The following is a 21,400-nucleotide window of genomic DNA, read 5'->3' on the forward strand; positions in this document are numbered from 1 at the left end:
AAGAGCTAATAATAGTCTATCAAGGGAGAAAGGCACATGAACAGTTTCAGTAGTACATGGTAAGTACCAGGAAGCATGTGTACACAGGATGCTGTAGAGAATGTAGCCCACCTGAGGGTTCAGGGCAGCCTTCCTGGATCCGGGACCTCTAAACTGACTTGCCAGGTGAAGAAAGGTGTAAGGGCAATTCCAGGCAATCAGTCTGCATATTATTGAACGCCTACTGTATGCCAGGTGCTGAAAAGCACAAAAAAAGTGTGGGAAACCTAAAACAGGAGAATGTAGTGTCGTGTCTAAAACTGAGCAGTTTCATCCCTCTAGGTAATTGCCTTCTGGAAAGTGACAGGAGATGAAACTGGAGAGGTAAGCTGGTAATAAAAAGATTTTAGTATGTCCTTATTTATTGACTTTATTAACACCAGGTCTTTAGTATAAGCATCTTACCTATATTTTCTATTTTAGCCTCAAAGCAGCCCTCTGAAGTATGGACTGTTAATTATTCCTGCTTTATTAATGGGGATGAAGCATTCAGAGGAGTTAATTAACTAGTCCAAGATCACACAGCTGGTGGAGTTGGGGTAGAGCCAGGATTAAAGCTCACATCTATTGATTGCCAAACTACTGCTTAACTAGTTGGCCAGAGAGTGGAGAGTTGTATCCTTTGGGCTCACAAGCCACGTGAAGAACTTTTTCTTTTCAAAGGTGATAGGGAACCAGAGAAGGGTGTGTTGAGCAGGGGAGTAACGTGGTAGCAATTGAATCAGAAACGGCTTCCTCTGGAGCTACTTTATTCCCTCTTCTTCTCCCCTTGCCTAGTTATGAGCCCCCACAGAGGCCCCACACCCAGCCAGTTTTCACCTATCAGAGCCCCTCAGTTTTGAGATGGCAGGTGGTATCTGCTTCAGTAACCCCTTGGAAACACTGTAAAAGATTCAAGAATTATTTGGACCTTCTTTGTATCTCTTACTTGCAAGAGTGTTTTGCTCTTCCTCGGAGATTAAAAAAAAAAAAGCTTTTGTGGCAGTTGAGAAGAGGATTTTTGTTTGAGCTAAAATTTCTCCTCTTTCTGTATTAGGCTGCTCCTCGCCACAACTTAATCTTCCATTGTGCATCTTCTCACTAAGGAGTCTCAAGAAACCTAATCCCACTGGAAAATGTTACAGAACACGCTGGTTTTGGAACTGTGAAAAGTTGTCTTTGGGGTCTCCACCCACTTACCAGCTGCCAGCCTGCCCTGGCTCCAGCAGGAAAGGGGGCAGTGGGCAAGGCCATCTGGAGCTGCAAGAGGGGGGCCTCCTGTGGTCCTGTCCTGCATCAGACCCATCTGAATACCTGCTCCCCTCCCTGACGAAGCTGGTAGCCTTTGGGAGGTTTGTGTAAAACCCTTAGAGAGGTCTGATTTGGTGGGTCTGGACATAGGCACTGATAATAAACCCAGAATCTATTAAGGCACTGAACAGGAAATGCAGATTCATATTTGGTCCTTAGCAACCCTCTGAGGTAAGTGGTGCTATTTCTACACACCCATATTACAGATGAGAACACAGAGATTCAGGAAGGCCTAGTCAGTGGCCTATGCTTACTGGTCCGTAAATGACTACTCTGAGAGAACTTGCTCCTGCAGCCTGACCTCTTATCTTTTGTAACTTGCAACAGTGTGGACCTTTCTTACACAGCCCTTTCTGCTTTTCTTCCTCACCAGAACCTCCGATAATGGCAGCCCAGGTGTTAAGTTACCCCACTTTCCCAACGAGAAGCCAACAGTGAGCCTAAGAGTCAGAGCCTGAGACCCCTGGGGACCAGAACCTGGGGCCTCCTCCTGCAGGCCTCCCCCCAGCCCTCTAGAGCCTCTGTGATTAGATTCCTGTCCTGAGATGGGTGTTTGTCCCCATGAGCGTCCCTGGAGAGAGGGCTCTTTATATGCTGCAGGTTTAGTGGCCACCAGAGGCCGACCAGAACATTCACACACTCACCCACCCACACCCCACAGCTAGGTCACCAGCGAGGGGCTCTTCTCCTCCCCTCAGAACGGGGACTTGGGGGAACCACTCTTCTGAAGGACAGGGACAACCTGTTTCTCCTGCGAAGGCCAGCTTTTACAACGCCTAAGAACTGATCGTTAAATTTTCAGGAGTTTATGAGCTATTTAATCAGAAAACTTATATAAGCTTGCAATTGAGTAAATTATATGTAAAACAAAGGTAATAAATACACAAAACTGATCATTTTCTAATTATTTTACTACATTGCTATTATCAATGCCCTTGAGGTTTATGTCTATGTAGGGTGGGAATACTGTATAATGGTATTAACTGTAATATAATGGCAAATAGTATGTTTTGCTGCTGTGAGTCTCTTCCCCAGCTCCTGTGTGATATTATATTGGTGGCTGGAAATTGGTCATGATGGCAATGTTCACACCACAGTGATCAGCAAACACTACAAATCAGGGCTGTTCCCTCCCACCAGCACCAAATAACTTGTGTTGTTTAATGTTTATTTGCTATCACACCACTACCCTGGTTAAGGGCAGTCTGAGGCTGAAAAGGTGGCTGTAGGGTCTTGATGAAGACCTTCGAGCTTTGCCAAAGATCTGGATTTCCTTCTGCATAAGGAGTTAGGGTTCTTTTATCACCAGACCAATTAGTTGAGTGATGTAGAGCATCTGCTTCATTTCTCTTGTGTGTCTAACCTTCTGCTTGTCAGGTTGTCATTCAGCCAAAAGAACACAAGAGGGCTCAGTCTTGAATTCCAGAGATGCTGGGGCAGACAGTGTCCCTGGAGGTCTCCACACCCATTTGCAGCCCAGGCAGGTGCTCAGATGCACATGTGATTCCACACCAAGGAACAAAAGTTGAGCACTAAAAGGATTTAGGTCGGTAGGAAAAGGCCTTCCAGGCAGGGGAAGGGCAGTTTGGGCAGGTGTCAGAGGTCACTTCCTGAAAGGACACTCAACTCTACCCTCTCTCCCCAGCCAGACAGCCAAGCCCTTCTGCACAGATGCAGAAGACCTGTGGGGAGAGCGTGCTGGCTTCTCATTCCACATCACTGAAATATCCTGGGTTCTTGCCCCAGCCCTGCTGCTGAGTCGCTGGGTGATTTAGGGCACGTCATCCCCACATGCCTGCCCCCCTGGCCCTCAGGTTTCTTCTCTTCACCTCTCATTTCACGGCCAGTCAATGGTCTGAATCAGTAGTTGGGGAGTGGTTGATTCCATCCCAGTTACACTCGCCCACCTCTTTTAAAGGGGATGTTGTTCACCTGTTCCTTTCAGAGTCTGAGCAGATTGGAGCACTTCCCTCCTCCAGCTGGGACGCTCTCCACTTTCTGAGCCAAGGGTTGCTCAGCTCTGGATCAGCGACCGGCTGATGGGGTCAAGGGACCCGTGAGAAGGAGGGGGCCACCTCCAGTTTAACCTCTTTCTCATCAGCTCACGGGTGGTGTCATCTCTCTCGGCTGCATGTGCTGGGGGCTGAGTCAGCCACAGCTGCCCACCGTCTCTGGGCTCTTTAGCAAGGCCTCAGGGTCATGGGCCAGGGAAGGCTAGGACTGAGTTGGGGGACAGGAGTCAGGTACCCCTGGATTAGCAAAGCTCTCTGAAGGAAGAAGATGCTGCTGTGATGGAAAACTTTGACCCTCCCTCCTTGTGGGGCTCCCTTGATTTTGTCTGTCTGGAACTTGGCCAGGAGGGTCTCAGTCTTGCCCTGCCAGCTGGTCCAGAGCCCTTCTCCAGTCGGAAGGATTGGGTCACTGATGATCTGACCCTGGTCTGGCTGGCGCCAAGGAGCTGTGGTTGGGGCCTTTGTCTAGGCTAAAAAGCAAGGGCCAGTTTCTCCCAGGGCATCTCAGGACATCGTTTGCTTGCAGACTGGTGAGCAGCCAAGGTTTAAAGATGCTGGTTTTAAGGTTTGAAGAAGGTTCTGTTTTCTAGTAAGACGTTTACAGACTTCCTGGGGTTTGGGGGTGGGGAATGGGGACAGAGCCTTGGTGCTTCAGCAGAAGGCTGCTGTGGAAGCCCTTCCCTGGTCATGGTTACTCCAGTACAGAACAAGGAAAAGGAGACCTACCAGTCTTTGGGGAACAAGACAAGAGGGATGGGTAGTGGTGGGTTGAGTTTGTGGATTACAGACACCTCCCCCAAAGACAAACCTTTGAGGTACACACAGCAATCTCTGGATCAAAGACAACATGACCTGCTGCTCTACTTTCAAAGTGTAAACTCAATCCCACTACTTCTTGCCATCTCCAACGCCATCCCCAGGGTGTAAGCCACCATCGTTTTGCTCTCAGGGACCAGCACAACCTCCTCCCGCAGCCCCACTCTCATCTCTCTGCAGACCAGTTTCCACTTGGATGATTTTTTAAAAATATGAACCAGACATTTCCACCTAAATGTATAAACCCTCCTATGACTTCCTCTCATATCTGGACTAGAAACCAGAACTCCTTCCTCCTACTTAGAAACATTCCATGGGACCTGGCCCTGCCTGCAGTCTGACTTCATCAGGGACCATTCTTCCCCTCATTGGCTCGAGCATTGGCCTCTCCTACCTTGAGAGCCTCTTCCCTGCTGCTCCCTCAGCGGTGGGCACCTCCCCCCAGTCTTCATGCCTCCCCCACCCTTTCATTCACAGCGGCCTCCCCCACCTCGGCCATTCCACTTGCATCATCAGCACTGAATATAACTGACTCCAAATTGACTCCAAAGCACTTATGAGTCTCTGGAATGTTCATTTGTCAGCCCTCACTAGAATTTTAAGTTTCATGAAACCAAGGAGCCTGAGGGTCCAAGGACAGTGAGTGAGTGGCAAGTAGTAGGTGGTCCATAAAATACTTGTTGAAAGAAATGAGTGAACAAATGAATAAGCTGCTCAGATGCCTTTGGAGAAAGAAACTGTTTTATGCACATCACTGCCAGGGCTGCAGGGTGGGAAAGAAGGCAGAGTGGGCGGGGAGGAAGAAGGAATGGTGGGAGAGGGTGGGGGAGCTCCTCTAATTCTGTGGGATGGGGGCCACATAGGGTGGAGTCATGAGATGCTACCCTCAGCCTGGGCTTCCTTCCAGGCCTGGCGCACCTCGATCTTCACCTTGAAAGGTTTGATCTGCAAGACGAGACTGGCATTGCCCTCCAGAGAGGGTAGCTTCCCATCATCCGGGATCTCCAGGTTGAACCTCTGCAGCAGCCGGGACATGAAGAGGAAGAGCTCCTGGCGGGCTAGCATCTCACCTACGCAGGAGCGGGGTCCTGCTCCAAAGGGCAAGTAGCTTAACGATGGCGAGATGAGTTGCGTCCCCGTGGGGTCCAAGAAGCGCTCTGCGGACACGGGGAGGCGTCAGCCAGGGGCAGGGTCAGTGTCAGTAGAGGAGTAGGGGGAGGACAAGGCCCTGCCTGGGGAGCCCCAGTCTGAGAAGGTGGACAGCCTTATTTGTGTTTGGGGGTGGGGGGCAGCAATCTTTGGAGAGATAAATGCCCTGCTCTCAGGTAGCCCTTAATCACACAGAGAAGATGGAATATTCAGGAAGGATGAAAAGGTGTATTAAACATGAAAATGGCCCCATCCAGCAGGAGAGGGGGCTGACTTCACAGGAGACATATGCCTACGGGCCTTCTCAGAAGAGGAGGCTGCAGTTGGTGGAAGGAGAGTGGGAACCCAGCTGTGAAGAATCTGGGTAGGTGTAGGGTAGGCTAGGGGTGTCAACAGGTCCATGTAGTGGGAGTCAGGAGTCTTCTAGTAGGAAGCTTGGCAGAAGGGAAGCAATGCTGGAGAGGTGGGCACAGAGGGGGCTGTGTGGCCGGTGGGGCAGGACAGAACAGGGACTCACCGGGCATGAACAGGTCGGGCTGCTGCCACTCCTTCTCATTGTGATGCAGTGCCCACAGGTTGACCACAACGTCTGTGCCCTTGTCAATGGTAAGGTCACCAATGCTGCCCCAGAGAGGGAGAGGAAAAGAGGGTCTGGAGTATCGTCCTTCCCCACCTTCTCTGCCCCAAATCTCTGTGGTCCCTACCCTGAGAAAAGAGTCCTTTGCTCCCTCATGCCCACTCCCTCAGGCCCACTCCTGCATCTTCTCCTCAGCTTCTGCCAGATTGAATATGAATCCAGCCCTCTCTTCCTGAGTAGCACTTAGGATCAACACTTGTGGGTCTGTTAGGGCCTGTGGGTGTGCATATTGAGCTGGTGCATGTGTGCATGAGTGCGTGTGTGTGTGTGTTGCGGCTTTTGGATTGGGTAGCAGCACGTGTCTCCCAGGCAGCAGGCAGCTTCTGAGGGAGGTCAGGCCGATGGGTCAGTGGGTGTCAGTGGGTAGGAGACACACTGGTCAGTAGGTCGTGGGTAGGATGATCGGTTGTCAGTGATTGACTGTAGGTTGACCAGCCAGCTGGACGGGTCAGATGCTGGGGAGGGACCAGGAGGGCTGGATGTTCCTGGGAGGGAAGGCACACCTGGAGTCAATGACAGCCTTGTGGGGGATCAGCGTAGGGGCCACAGGCCGGATTCGGAGCACCTCTCGGATGGTCGCCTCCAGCAGGACAAGGCGGTTCCGGTCACTGATGGTTGGGGTGCGATTGAAACCTATAATCTGGTCAATGTCATCCTGGATCCTCTTCTTCAACTGAGGGCCAGAACAGGGTGGGTGTTACCAGGGTGTATCAGCCCAGGAGGAGCAAGGGCTTAGAAGAACCTACACTCACACCCAGAAGGGCAAGACCCTTCCCAGTGGCGGCTCTACAACCCCGGCTTTGCTTGCAGAAGATGGGGCAGCTCCACCCAAAGGCCAGAGCCAACCTCTGCTTGGGCAAACGGTGCAGCCCAGTCATCCTGTGAAGAACTCCCGAGGTACTGACTCTCCCTTTCTCTGGAGCAGAGGTGAGTGTGCCTGGGGTCAGGAGTGCTTGGGAAGGCTCGGGTAGAGAGCAACTCACCGAAGGATGGTGTAGCAGGTAGGCCACGATCCACTTTATCACAGACGTGGTGGTCTCCACACCAGCCCCGAAGATGTCCCCTATGGTAGCGAGCATGTGTCTATTTGAAAGCAGCTTTGAATCCTGGTCTGGGCCAGCATTGTTATTGTCTGCATTCACCTTGGCTTGGATCAGTATGTGCAGCAAGTTAGTGATGGAATCGCTGCTGAAGTTCTCCTGGTTGGGTGAGATTGGGAGACGATGAAGAGAAAGCAGCCCCATCTGCAACCCCTGCCATACTCTCACCCAGACTGTAGACACAAAGGCTTCTCCCACCTGGAAATGAGGGAGTGGAGTGAGGCTAGTCAGGACCCATGAACTGGTGGAAGTGGAGAAAACACTGGGCCCTCTTTAAATTTGCAGGGTGGACAGGTCCCTTCAGGGTCCTCTGCAGTCCTTCCTCACTTTTCTACTCCTATTTATTAGTTAAGTCAGGTTTTATTGAGCACCGACTATATGGCAGGCTCTCGGCTAGGTGCTGGAGCTCCTACACTGTCCAAAATGGAGCTTTCCATGTTCTCCTGCCACTTTCCACCTGACTCGTCATCTCTTCTGCTCCATCACCTACCTGACATTTTTCAAGGATTTCATTCAGCAATTCATTTCGCGTTTGAACACAACCCTTCATCTTTTCCATGGCTTTGCTGGGGAATATCTGCAAAGTGGAAATGTTAGATTCTATCTGGCCATCCCTAGCGAGTTCCCACTCTAACCCCCACCTTCAGCCAGAATGGAAAGCAGGATAGGGACCCAGAATGGGACCAATGGTGACAACCAGGACAATTCCAAACAAGAGAGAAAGGAGTCACCTCCACTTCCCCCTTCAATCAAACATCTAGCACTGACTGAGACTACTCAGTTAACACAGACTTGAGTCTCACGGCGTGATTAAGTTCCTTCACTTTTTGAAGCCTGTATTTTCATCTGCATGGGGATAATAAACCCACTTCCAAAGGGAATGCATGATTAATGCATGTGGAGCTTTGGGACTGGCACATGGCATTTCCCAGGTGCTCAGTGGGTAAAGACTCTGCCTGCAATGCAGGAGACGTGGGTTCAATCCCTAGGTTGGGAAGGTACCCTGAAGAAGGAAATGACAACCCACTCCAGTATTCTTGCTTTGCAAATCCCATGGACAGAGGAGTTGGGTGGGTAACAGTTCGTGGAGTCGCAAGAGTCAGACACGACTGAGTGACTAAACAACACCACCACCAACATTATCATGAGTATTAAAATGCATAATTTAAAAGCTAAACCTATTTCTGTAGAGAAGCAGCAAGATTTTGAAGAGTCAGAGGAGGTAGAGGTCACTGTAATTGAGGTAGTCAGAAAAAAATGCAGTCTGGAGTGAACGGTAAGAGGAAAGAACTGGGGATACGATCAGGGTCTGCTGAGGTCTGCCCACAGGGCCTGGCCCCATCCTCACCTTCAGCACAGGGAATATGTCTAACAGAACTTCCTTGCTCAGAACCTCCAGGATGCCATCATTGACATTTTGTATGGCCTTCAGGGCAGGATCCTCATTCTTGAAGGAGAAGTTGAAGCAGATAAAGCTGATTATGTTGGTCACCGCCAGAGAGAGAGGCTCGGACAGATCTATGGCCTCTCCATGCTGGGTGGCCAGGAAATCACAGAGCACATTGGCTTCCTGATTAACTGGGGAGAGAGAGGGGTGTGAGGGCGGGAGTTGAGCCATCCCTTCACCGCCACCTCGACCAGTTCCATCTGAATCGAAGACAGAGAGCAGATGTCCAGCAGATGGCAGTGGTGGCCAAGAAAATGTGGGATGGAGGCACCCAGAACCCACTCCCTCCCCAACCCTCTGCAGGCTCCTTCAGCCCAGGGCCAGCCAGGCACTCACTGATCTTCTCTAACTTCAGGTTGCCATCCTTGAACAGGGCAAAGGCATTCAGTGCCAGCTTCCGATGCAGCTGCCAGTGGGCACCATGGTCGGCAAAGGCAATGCCCTTTTGGTTGTCTGACAGGATGTCTAGAGTGGCCTTTGGAAAGCAGGAAAGGACACAGGACTCAGACACCATCCACCTACCCTCCCCGAGGGCAATGAGGCTGGTAACTGTCGCACAGCCTCCTTATAGAGCTCCCTGCTTCACTCCACCCTGACCGCAAGGCCTTGGCAGGACAGAACCTATGGCCTGACACTCCCAGCTCCAACAGAGAGACAGAGTAAGGCAAAAGAAAGAACCCTGAATTAGATTGTTCAGATCAATGACAGGGTGAGGCAGCTGTGATGGGATGGACTCTCTAAACTTGTAGGAGCAGAGATTGAGGACACACCAGGCCCCTACCCTTCCCTGGGTCCTCTGGGGATGGGGGCAGCTAAAGGCACAGCAGCTGACCCCCTTTAGTTCTCCCTTCCATTGCCAGCCATGTGCCCAATACAGGGCCACATCAGGAGAGTCACATGTCTTGTCCACCCAGCTTGGACATGGGCCAAGCTGCTTCTGCCCAGAAGACCCCCAAAACTATACAGGTTCCCCCAGACCTTCTGTCTTCTATCCCCGGATCTGCAGGCCCCATCAGACTAGCTGCCTCCTTCCTCTTTGCCCTGGAGAGAAGAAGCCCAGCAGAGATGGGAGAGGGTAGTTGGCCCACAGACCAGGCCGACTGGCCCAAGCGAAGAAGAGTCAAGCCTTGGTCTGATCAAAGATGAGCAGCCAGGGGGCCTTGCCCAGGACATTCAGGGGAGTACCCTGCAGCCAGGTGCTGTGTTGGAGGCTGGCAGTGTTCCTGGTTGACTAGCTCCTACTCCCTTCTGCCCTCAGGAGCAAACAGAAAGCTTGACAGGTTGAATCTTCAGCGTCCTCCCCAAAAGTGCTTGCATAGGTCAATTCCCCAGGGCTGGAGCAGCTTGAGGAAGCCCCAGGGAAATAGTGATCCCAGCCCTCCAAGAATCAGGGTACTTCCCCCTCACAACTTTTTGCAGAGGACGGGAATCACTAACCCGTTTTCCATGTGAACAGTGTTCATCAAAGCTAGTTATTGAGAACTTCCAGCACTGGGCTAAATGCTTTACAGATACTCTTTCAGTGAATCATGAGAGCTCAGATTTCAGGCTTAGAGAGCTAGACTCTTGGGCTTCCCAAGTGGCTTAGATGGTAAAGAACTTTGCTGCAATGGGTGAGACCTGTGTTTGATTGCCGGGTCAGGAGGATACCCCAGAGTAGGAAATGGCAACCCACTCTAGGATGCTTGCCTGGAGAAATCTGTGGAGAGAGGAGTGTGGTGGGCTAGTCCATGGGGTTGCAAGGAGTCGGTCAAGACTGAGCGGCTCACACTTTCAGTTTTTCAGCTGGGACAGATGATGTTGTAAGGGCTCCCTGACCCCCTCAAACCACGAGTCCCACCCTGTCCCACCTCCAGAAAAAGCCAGAAAATAAAGTCTTCCTTTAATTCTTCCTGCCTAGTTTAGAAGCTGGGTGAGGTCTGAGGGGTCGCTCCCCACCCACAGCCCCACCAGTCTGTTATTGGAAGAATCACAGGTTGCTGGAACTAGAAGGGGCATTGCAGGCATGGTCTTGGCTAAAGAACTCAACATGCCCAGGGGCTGGTGAGGGGAGGGATGAGAGGCATTGCTTACCACTTTGGGACGCCCAGAGAATTCCTTGCCCTTCTTGAGAAGCACCTCCCTGGCCAACTGGTGGTGTCCAATCATCACAGTAGTCTTGGAACCCAAACGAAAGGAATAGATGGGGCCATATTTTTCCTGCAGCTTGAAGAAGTTCTTGTGCTGCTGGCCACGTCTGGGGAGGAACGGCAGGCTGCCCACCAGGGGCAGGGACGGGAGGCTCCTGGGGTACTTGGCACCAGAGTGCTTGGTCTTGGGCCAAAATAAATAGGCGAGGGTGAGCAGAAAGACAGCCAGGAGTACCCACATTGTGTCCGGGTGGCAGCAGTCAGGACAAAGAGCTGTGGAGTGGCTTCAGCCACCTTAGGGTGCAAGAAGGCCTTTTTAAGGGCTCCCCTGACCTTCTCCTTGACTTGATGTTAATGTTCGCCTTGTGGAAGTTTATCCTGCAGCACAGCCAGGAGTCCTCTTCCAGAATGGGGAGGGGAGAGGAGGCTTCTTTCAAGAGCTGGCTCCACACCAGGGCAAACCCCTCGGGGAGGGGCTAGGTAAGGGCACAGACAGCTAGTCCCTGTCCCTTGCTCACTGTCCATCAACGTCTCCAGAGTGGGCAGAAGCAAATGATATCTGGATCAGGAATCACGGCTCGGGACTCTCTGTATTACGAAATCACAATCAACAGACAGCTATCCAATTTTATCATCTGAGGAAAGAGAGGCCTCCCAGGGTAAGGCTTATATAAAGTCACACAGATAGTGATGCATTGAATGCAGTTCTCTTCATTCCACGTTTTCTGCTTTTGCCCAGGGGAGTGAAAGCCTTGGTTTGAGAGCAGGGGCCCTATTGTCAGACGGGTTTAGCCTCAAATTCTAGCTTAGCCGCTTTCTTGCTATATGACTTTAAAAGGTTTAGTATGTTAAAGTACACATAGCATGAAGTTTACCATTTTGAGTGTACAATTCAGTAGCATTGAATATACTTCACAGTGCTGTACAGCCGTCACCACTGTCTGCTTCCAAAACTGTTTTCTTAACGCCAAACTGAAAGTATATCCAGGAAGCAATAACTCCCCCTTCCCCTCCCCCAGGCCCTGGTAAACTCTAATCTGTCTCTGTGAATATGCCTATTTCACTTAAGTGGAATCATATAACATTTGGTCTTTTGTGACTGGCTTGTTTCACTAGGCGTAATGTTTTCAAGGTTCATCTACTTTGTAGCATACGTCAGAACTTCATTCATTTCCCAAATATTTGTTTATTTGGTTGTGCTGGGAGTTGGCTGCAGTACTCAAGACCTTCAGTCTTCATTGCAGCATGTGGGTTCTAGTTCCCTGGCCAGGGATTGAACCTGAGCCCCCTGCATTAGAAATGTAGAATCTTAGCCACCGGACTACAAGGGAAGGCCCCTCCACTCCTTTTTATGACTGAACAATATTCTAGTAAGCGGGTATGCCACCTTTTGTTTGTTCATTCCTCAGTTGATGGACACTTAGGTTGTTTCCACTTTCGGCTACTGTGAATAATGCTGGTATGGACAGGGGTGTACATGTCCACAGCATGTACATAGTATCTATTGGGTCCCTGTTTTCAATTTTGGGGGTGGTAAATACCTAGAAGTGGAATCGCTGGGTCATATAGTAACTCTATGGTTACTTAAGCTGTTTTACGGAGAAGGAAATGGCACCCCACTCCAGTATTCTTGCCTGGAAAATCCCATGGGCGGAGGAGCTTGGTAGGCTGCAGTCCACGCTAAAGGTCGGACAGGACTGAGCGACTTCGCTTTCACTTTTCACTTTCATGCATTGGAGAAGGAAATGGCAACCCACTCCAATGTTCTTGCCTGGAGAATCCCAGGGACGGGGCAGCCTGGTGGGCTGCCGTCTCTGGGCTCGCACAGAGTCGGACATGACCTAAGGGATTTAGCAGCAACCTGTTTTAAAATTCAGTTTCCTCTCTATAATGGGAATAACAGTGGAATGTACTTCTTTTTTTTAAAAAAAGTTTAATGTTCATTTATTTATTTATTAATTTATTAACTATTGGCTTCCAAGACCATAACTTTTCAAAAGCCCTTTGTTCCCAACGTTAGTGTGGATGACGCTCTTGGATGATGCCTTTCCTTTTGGGTCTTAGACAGGTAATGGAACAGGTGGTCTGGGGATTGGGTTCGGAAAGGGAAGAGGGTGGGAGCTTACTTTTCGCACTACTGCTTTGGGTGGAGGGAGCCTTTTAGAAAATGTCTCGCAGTTATAGCAGGCCAGCTCCCTTACAGAATTTTCCAGGCTTTTCTTCCTGCTTTCTAGTTGCTCCTTACTCCCTTGGCCACCGGGTTCTTAACCCCTATGTATCCCTGAGCTCTTGCTGGATTATCTGTTCTGATTTTCCATGAGACACCGTAAAACCATTGCCAAAGCCTTAGTGAGGAAACAGTTGAGGGGTGAGGCTGGGAGGGGGAGAGGCGGAGCAGGATTCCTGATCAAAACCCCTTTTATTCCTTTTTCATTTTGATTGGGTTAGTGAGCAGAGATTTCTTCACAGTTCTCTGCTTCTGAAGAGATTCTGAGTTGGGGTGGGGGGCCTTCTTTTAAAGGGAAGGGCTCCTTTTAGAGACTTTCTCCTTTTAAGCCTGTGGTCAGGGCTGTGGGTCCGAGGGACGTCCTGAATGTCTCAGAGGGGTGGGGGTGGGACTGACCACACTCTGGTCTTCCTGATGGATTTTTCCAAGTCAGCAGACCCCTGTGGCAGAGACTTGAGTACTTTGCGAGCTGCCGTTTGAAGTAGGGGCACTTGAGTTATAGCCGGTAACCTAGTGTGGAATGAGAAAACAGTAGCGACCAACTGCGGTCTTCTGAGAACACAGCTGTTGCCAACCACTTGTTCCAGGGCTTCTGAGATCAGGCCACCCCCGCCCCCTCTTTGGTCTGAGAGGCATGTCTGTATCGGAATGTGTAGCTGTAATCAGCAGCGGCTGTAAGCGGGGGTGGGGACAGACACACACCCTTCTGCTGCCTGTTCCTGGGTGAGAAAAAGCCATAGATGTGATCAAACCAGAGTCTTACAAAAGAAATATATATGCTTCTAGGGACTGCTGTTTAACCTCACGCTTAGAACAGGGCTAGAGTGTCCCTTGGGTGGCCTGAAATTCTCCTAAAAGTAAGCTTTTCTGAAAAGCTCCACATGTTCTATTACTGCTTTTGTTACTGTTCAGAGTTCCTTTGATGCAGAGACAGGCAGAGAGAGTGGGGACCCGATTGGAGCACTTCCTCTGTCCCTCAGGAAGGGCTGTCCTTTTGACTTGTGGGCAGAGTAAGCCCTGGCGAGGATTTTGAGCAGTGTTGGAAATAGGAAGCATCTCATGCTATGTCAGCAGGTGGGGAATAGCAGCTGGAAACTGCCTGGTACAGTGGAAAGAGTAGGCCTGGGGAGCCAGAAAGACCTGCCTCTGTATCTTGGCTCCCCCGCAGGGTCTCAGAGGCTGCATAACTGCTCTGAACCTCGTCTTGAAAATAATAAAACCTACTGGAAGAGTTATTGGGAGAATTTGACGGAAGAATGTATTTAAAACACCAGCACTTTGGCTAACTGAGAATAGGCATTTAGTAAAAACATAAGGAAACTAGAAGCTAGAGGACTGCTAGCAGAGGTGGAGGATATGATGGCAGGAGCTCTTGCCCTGGGATTTGGACATTGTTTGTTGACTGCGACTTAGGAGGCCGTTGCTTCCTGTAATCCGTACTGTAGTAATTACTATAATCTGTGCCATGTCCAGTAACCTCCGCACAGTTGAGTGAGAGGATGCAGAGCTGGGTGGGATGGCATGAAGGACTGGGTTGGTTGTGGGGAGCGTCTCAGAGGCTGCACAGCAGGGGTGAATCTGCGTTCTTGTTTCTGAATGGGTTCCTGGTAGAGGGCTGGACTTGAGGACCTCCTGAGGCCCTTTCTACCCCAGCCTTCTGTGATTCAAACTTGGCCTGTGAAAACCCTGAGTATCTTTGGTAACATAATTTTGTATATTTCCAGTATTTCTGTGTCTGACAGTGAAGCTGTGTTCTTTATTGGAGGTATTTGTAAACGCCAGCCTTCTAAAAATTACTTGGTGATAATTCTGTTTTTAAGAAAATGACACAAAACATATACGCTGTTAGTCTTTATCGTACATTATATGTGTGTGTGTGTGTGTATATATATATATATATATATATATATATATATATATGGAGAAGGCAATGGCACCCCACTCCAGTGCTCTTGCCTGGAAAATCCCATGGATGGAGGAGCCTGGTAGGCTGCAGTCCATGGGGTCGCTAGGAGTCGGACACGACTGAGCAACTTCACTTGCACTTTTCACTTTCATGCATTGGAGAAGGAAATGGCAACCCACTCCAGTGTTCTTGCCTGGAGAATCCCAGGGACGGCGGAGCCTGGTGGGCTGCCGTCTATGGGGTCGCACAGAGTCGAGTCGGACACGACTGAAGCGACTTAGCATAGCGCATATATATATATGCTGCTGCTGCTAAGTCGCTTCAGTATATATATATATGCTGCTGCTGCTGCTGCTAAGTCGCTTCAGTATATATATATATGCTGCTGCTGCTAAGTCGCTTCAGTCGTGTCCGACTCTGTGCGACCCCATGGACTACAGCCTAACAGGCTCCTCCGCCCATGGGATTTTCCAGGCAAGAGCACTGGAGTGGGGTGCCATTGCCTTCTCCAAGAGAGAGAGAGATACACACACACACACACACACACATATATGCTTTCATATATTATTTCCCTCCTAATACACGTAACACACCTATCTTATGTGGATTGTGATTCTGTTTCTCTGGTAGTTGTGCTGAGGCTTACAGAGGTAAGCCACTTGTCCAAGGTTGATCAGCTAGCTAGGGAAACTAGCTAGGCCATTAACGTTTATTTGTTTTTGGCTTTTTTTGTTTGTTTGGTTGATTGGTTTGTTTTGTAATCAGCAGCGGCTGTAAGCGGGGGTGGGGACAGACACACACCCTTCTGCTGCCTGTTCCTGGGTGAGAAAAAGCCATAGATGTGATCAAACCAGAAGTCTTACAAAAGAAATATATATGCTTCTAGGAATTGCTGTTTAACCTCACGCTTAGAACAGGACTAGAGTGTCCCTTGGGTGGCCTGAAATTCTTCTAAAAGTAAGCTTTTCTGAAAAGCTCCACACATTCTATTACTGCTTTTGTTATCGTTCAGAGTTCTTTTGATGCAGAGATAGGCAGAGAGAGTGGGGACCCTATTGGAGCACCTCCTCTGTCCCTCAGGAAAGGCTGTCCTTTTGACTTGTGGGCAGAGTAAGCCCTGGCGAGGATTTTGAGCAGTGTTGGAAATAGGAAGCATCTCATGCTATGTCAGCAGGTGGGGAATGCTGCTGCTGCTGCTGCTGCTGCTAAGTCGCTTTAGTCGTGTCCGACTCTATGCGACCCCTGAGACGGCAGCCCACCAGGCTCCCCCGGCCCTGAGATTTTCCAGGCAAGAACACTGGAGTGGGTTGCCATTTCCTTCTCCAAGGCATGAAAGTGAAAAATGAAAGTGAAGTTGCTCAGTCGTGTCCGACTCTTAGCGACCCCATGGACTGCAGCCTATCAGGCTCCTCCATCCATGGGATTTTCCAGGCAAGAGCACTGGAGTGGGGTAACATTGCCTTCTCCGAGATATATATATCTCGGAGAAGGCAATGTTTTATATATATATATATATATATATATACACACACACACACACACACATATATGCTTTCATATATTATTTCCCTCTTAATACATGTAACACGCCTATCTTATGTGGATTGTGATTCTGTTTCTCTGGTAGTTGTGCTGAGGCTTACAGAAGGTAAGCCACTTGTCTAAGGTTGATCAGCTAGCTAGGGAAACTAGGCCATTAACGTTTTTTTGTTTTTGGCTTTTTTTGTTTGGTTGGTTGATTGGTTTGTTTTGTTTTAAAATTTTCAAACCCAGGCATTTTGATTCCAAAGCCTGGTGTTTTCCTTGCTATCTACCGGTGTCTATGAAAGTGGAGTTGGATTAATGCATTGCTCCCGCCGGGGCATGTTTTCTGAAGTTTATTTCTAGGTGGCCCAGGTACCAAATGAGACGCGTGTCTCTGGGTCCCCTTTTGTTTTTTACTCTGTGGAAGATTCTCATGCACATCGCATCTACTGAATAATGCCACTGCACTTAATGAATGTGGACCTGGCACAGAGGATAAATAAAGCACCGTGCTTATTCTTAGAAATCACACTCTAGTGCAGTAGTTCTCAAATGCATAAAAATCACCTAGGAGTGGGGTGATTAGAATATAGATTCAGTAGGTGTGGGGCCAGGGCCCAGGAATCTTCATTTCTATTAAGTTCCCCAGGTGGTTCAGACCTGGTAATATCTGGCCACACTTGGAGAGATTCCACCTCAACTTGGCCCACACCCCTCACCCCCTTCCCTGCACTTTAGTAGCTTGGATATAATTATAAGACAGTGTGCTAAGCCTGAAACAGAGGACCGCCAGGGACTAGGACAGCAGAGGGTGGGAAAGCATCAGGCTTGGGGAGCAGGATGGGCACGGAAGGCTTTCCTGAGAAGGTGATACTTGACCTGAGTCTCGAAGGATGAGTAGGAGTTTACCAGACCTATGAGCCGGGGAAGGAGCATTCCAGACAGATCAGGTTGGGAGTGTTGTTTTTGTTTTCTCCTGCAGATGAGAAAGGACACTGTCATCGATGAGTCTTGGTATTAGGTATTCCTGAGATAAGACCAGGACCTTGCTTCAGCAAGTACTGGTGTCCTTTATGACACAGAGAAGGAAGGAAAGCATGAGGGGCCTCAATCCAATAATGAGCGTGGCATGAATTCAGTGTCTATAAAGGGCAGCTAGGCCTTGTTGTTGTTTAGTTGCTAAGTTTTATCCTGCACCTCTGACTCTTGCAGCCCTAATGGACTGTGGCCCACTAGGCTCCTCTATCCATGGGATTTCCCAGGTGAGAATACTGGAGTGGGTATCCATTCCCTTCTGCAGGGGATCTTCCCAACCCAGGGACTGAACCCATGTCTCCTGCATGGCAAGTGGATTCTTGACCACTGAGCCCCCAGGGAAGCCTTAGGCTGTGTTCGTTCTCCAGTTAAAGGACAGCTAAGACAACCCCCTGGAAGCTACAGGGTTGACTAGAGAACAGTGTTTGTGCTTATTGGGGCTGAAGTTCTGAAGAGAATCACCTGCTGTACTTTGGGCTGTGGCACCACATGGTGCATTTTAGGTAGAACATGTAGTTGAGCATGCCGTCCCTTCCTTATCTGGCAAGATCAGAAAATGAGTTTTCTGGTTAAGAGGGAATCTATCCTGTATACCTAGCAGATGGATTACTGATTTTCAAAGAACAAGATTACAACAGAATGTTCTTGGTCTGCTGATTTGAATGAGTTCTATTTCATGTTTAATTCAGAAGGTATTGATTTTATAATGCTGGAAGTTCTTGTGACCAACATCTCTATCTGAAAAGTATTGAGCACCTGTTCTACTCAAAGCATGTTGTGGATACAAAGGGGTAGAAACTTTATCTCCGTGCTCACAGGTAGGGGGCGTAGAGCGAGCTCACGGATGGTGGAGCTTTACGCAGGTGGCGGCGCGTGACATAAGGAGCGGAGCGGCACGGTTCCCGGGTGGAAAGGTGGCTTTTGCAGGTGGTCCTTTCCCCAGTCCAGTGGTCTCGGTTGTTGCACAGCAGGTGTGTGGAAGGACCAGTGCGAGTTCTAATTGCTGGAATGCAGCCTGGATCCATCAAGACGATAATTTATATTCTGCACCTCGAATGTTGCCTTTCTCTCGGAAAATTATCCCCTGAGATGTCCTCACTGAGGAAGTGTGATGATCCCTGGTAGTGAAATAAGTCGTCCCCAGCGAAGCTGTGGTGGGTCTGGGCCCTTTCAGGCAGTGTGCCCTTCCCAGGTTGGAACGTATGGGGTAGAGGCACAGGGGGCTGTTTACTTTTTTTTTTTTTTTTTAATTTATTTGTTTCTTAGCCGCACTGGGTCTTCGTTGCTGCGCGGGCTTTGTCCAGTGGGGCTGAGCAGGGGCTACTCTTCGTTGTGGTGCGTGGCTTTCTAGAGCACAGGCTCAGTAGCGGTGGTGCAGGGACTTAGCTGCCCCGCATCTTGTGAGATCTTCCTGGAACAGGGGTCAAACCCATGTCTCCTGCACTGGCAGGTGGATTCTTAACCACTAGACCACCAGGGAAGTTTTGTGTTAGGCCCTTGCATGGCCTGATGCTGAGTATGACAGAGTAGCCAGAGTGCTGAACCCTAGTTACTCCCTGGACACAGAAATCTTCGGGACTCCCTAGGACAACGCTGAAAGTGCTGTGAGGGAGCCGCAAGTGGCGAGGGCATGCCCAGGGAGAGGGCTGAGGGGATTTGCTAACTTCTAATTTAACCCCTACACTGCCGGCCATGATACTTCGATTATTTCATCATGACAGCCACCCATGAGGTAGGAGTTCTTATCTCCTTTCTCGTATGAGGCAACTGAAACTACGAAGTTAACTCATGGAGATCACAGAGCTCCGGTGCGGCGGTGGCAACTCTGGAGCTAGACGTCCTCAGTGTCATCCCGCTCTTGCATGTCATAGGAGGAGCAGATTTGCTCCTATTTGCTGCAGCAAATCTGCTGTCAGCCCGCCTCCCCACGGCCCTGTTCCTCGTCTGGGATTGAGTTCCCAGTCACCATTACCCTCCTGTGTGGGCTTTTTATCCTTGATACCAGATTTAGGTATAGTAAAGCGAGACCCTGCTGGAAGTGAACTGGCTTTATATAATGCAGCAGACACCAGGGTAGCACTTGTTTGTACTACCAGAGGTGGAAGCTAAAATTCGTATTGGAACCGATTTGTAAAAATCTGTGACTACTAAATGCGAGAGCTCCATAAAACCTCAGTTCCCTCCTGTCACCTAACAGAAAGGGTGGCTCTCATCCAAGCCTTTCAGGTGACTTTTTAAAACACCCGCTCCCCACCCCCCCACCAACCGTCTCTTTTGCAAGAAGCTGCTTTTTTAGAGAAATGGTTTTTTGTTGTTGTTGTTGTTGTTTTTATCACATTCCTATTATCAAAGCAAAGAGAAACCAGCAGACTGGACAGTTCCTCAGTGGAAAAGAAGACTGTATCTGCTGATTTTGAAACTTTTATCCAGAAAGGGGCCAAAGAAAACATTCATTTCCTCCATAATATCCCATGAGTTTGATCCACCCCCTCCCACCGTTTTTCCTTGAAGAGGTAAATTTTAGTCTAGGAAAAGAGAAATATGGGGCTACTTGGGGGGAATAAAAACCAAACTGTGCTATAAAATTTCTTCCCCTGCCCTGACTCCTTAACACCTGGATGACAGTTCCTCCTTGGCACTAATCTTGATTCTGTTTGTTGATTTGTAGCAACAGGGAGTTGAAACGCCCTGCAAATTTGACCTGGTTTAGCCATTTCTGCGCTTCTTCTGTAGCCATTGCTCCTCTGGGAAGGGCTCAACTGGACTTAAACCTGGACTTACCTCAGGAGAATCGTCTGTTGCCGAAAATGGAGATTCAGTCTGAAGTCACTTGCTTGACCTGTCTTGTTCTTTTAACTGAAAGAGATAGGAGGGGCAGTGGCAGAAAATACACATCTCAGGAGAGAGGGAGACAGGCTTTGAAGACCAGCAGCTGGAGTGTGGCACAGTGACTTCTTTTCTTGCAAATGGTGAATTGTTTGCTGGGACTGAGTTGCATAGAAGACATTGGTTCCCTCAGGCATTGCCATTGCGTCAGGGATTCAGAATATTCTTTATTGTTTGGTTCTTGGCTAACACACATGTTCTCAGGAGAGTCTACTGAACTGTGACCCATGGTCTCATTCTTGGTTCCAATTATTGCGTAGTGTATCCTGTGGTTTTCTTCAAGGGTTTGGAAATTCTTGGGTCACACCCCAGGCAGTGGTGTGAATACCTATGCCCTCCCACTCCTTGGGGTGTGGTTTTGGAGTGTGGTGAGGAAGCCTTGGATAGGCTGGGATGGGCTGCCCACAAAAATAGAACGTGCAATCATTTCCCTGCCTTGGGAGTAAGATTCCAGGTTGATGGCCAGGCCCAGATTGTGCTGGGTTACTGTAAGCCCAGAGAGCCATGGATTGGTCTCCAGTCATCATGTGAAATTATGTTGCCACAGCCCTGGCCTAACCCTTGGAGGATCCCTTCACGCGGCTGCTTGTACAGCGTAACTAAGAGGCGTGGGGAACATGGGGGAGGAACAGCCTGTGGGGTTACTTCATCGTCAAGTCACCAGGATGAGTACTTCCTGAAGGTTTTTGTGTGTCTAATCCTTCGCTGGGTAGGTGCACTTGTGAGATTGACTTCATCCTTCTCTTAGGGAATTTACAGAGTGGTCGGGGAGCCCAAAGGACAATCAGGTGACAAAGACTGGATGCCACATGATTCTGCACTGAGTTGTGTGGTTCAGTTTGGCTGGAATGGTGGTTCTGAACTAAGGGCAATTTGTCCCCTCCCCAGGGGACTTTTACCAGTGTTTGGACATTGTTGATTGTCGCAACAAGTAGCCAGGGGTGGAGTGGGGTGTTGATACTGGCATCTAGTGGATAGTGGCCAGGGATGCTGCTGAACATCCTATAATGCATAGGAGGGTCGTCGCAGCAAAGAATTCAGTTCAGTTCAGTTCAGTTGCTCAGTTGTGTCCGACTCTTTGCCACCCCATGAGCTGCAGCACACCAGGCCTCCCTGTCTAACACCAACTCCTGGACCTCACCCAAACTCATGTCCATTGCGTTGGTGATGCCATCCAACCATCTCATCCTCTGTCGTCCCCGA

At 49.4% G+C, this 21,400-nt stretch overlaps 1 protein-coding gene across 4 annotated transcripts; it reads right to left on the bottom strand.

Moving 5' to 3' along the window:
- Positions 1-4,866: 4,866 nt before the first annotated feature.
- On the bottom strand, positions 4,867-20,287 carry LOC102412624 (steroid 17-alpha-hydroxylase/17,20 lyase). Of its 4 annotated transcripts, XM_044935061.2 has the most exons (11): positions 20,093-20,287; positions 17,156-17,252; positions 13,243-13,356; positions 10,564-11,207; positions 8,827-8,965; positions 8,392-8,621; positions 7,534-7,620; positions 6,927-7,142; positions 6,447-6,616; positions 5,824-5,927; positions 4,867-5,314 (listed from the first exon to the last, which is right to left on the bottom strand). In XM_044935061.2, the coding sequence occupies exons 4-11, from the start codon at positions 10,858-10,860 to the stop codon at positions 5,028-5,030; spliced, it is 1,530 nt and encodes a 509-aa protein (XP_044790996.2). In that variant the 5' UTR covers positions 10,861-11,207; positions 13,243-13,356; positions 17,156-17,252; positions 20,093-20,287; the 3' UTR covers positions 4,867-5,027. The 4 variants fall into 4 exon arrangements, with proteins under 4 accessions (XP_044790996.2, XP_044790995.2, XP_044790997.2 ...); XM_044935060.2 differs by lacking the exon at positions 13,243-13,356; XM_044935062.2 differs by lacking the exon at positions 13,243-13,356 and having other exon boundaries at positions 10,564-11,254.
- Between the last annotated feature and the right edge of the window lie 1,113 nt (positions 20,288-21,400).

The sequence above is a fragment of the Bubalus bubalis genome, chromosome 23, assembly GCF_019923935.1.
Source record: "Bubalus bubalis isolate 160015118507 breed Murrah chromosome 23, NDDB_SH_1, whole genome shotgun sequence".
Classification (NCBI taxonomy): domain Eukaryota; kingdom Metazoa; phylum Chordata; class Mammalia; order Artiodactyla; family Bovidae; genus Bubalus; species Bubalus bubalis.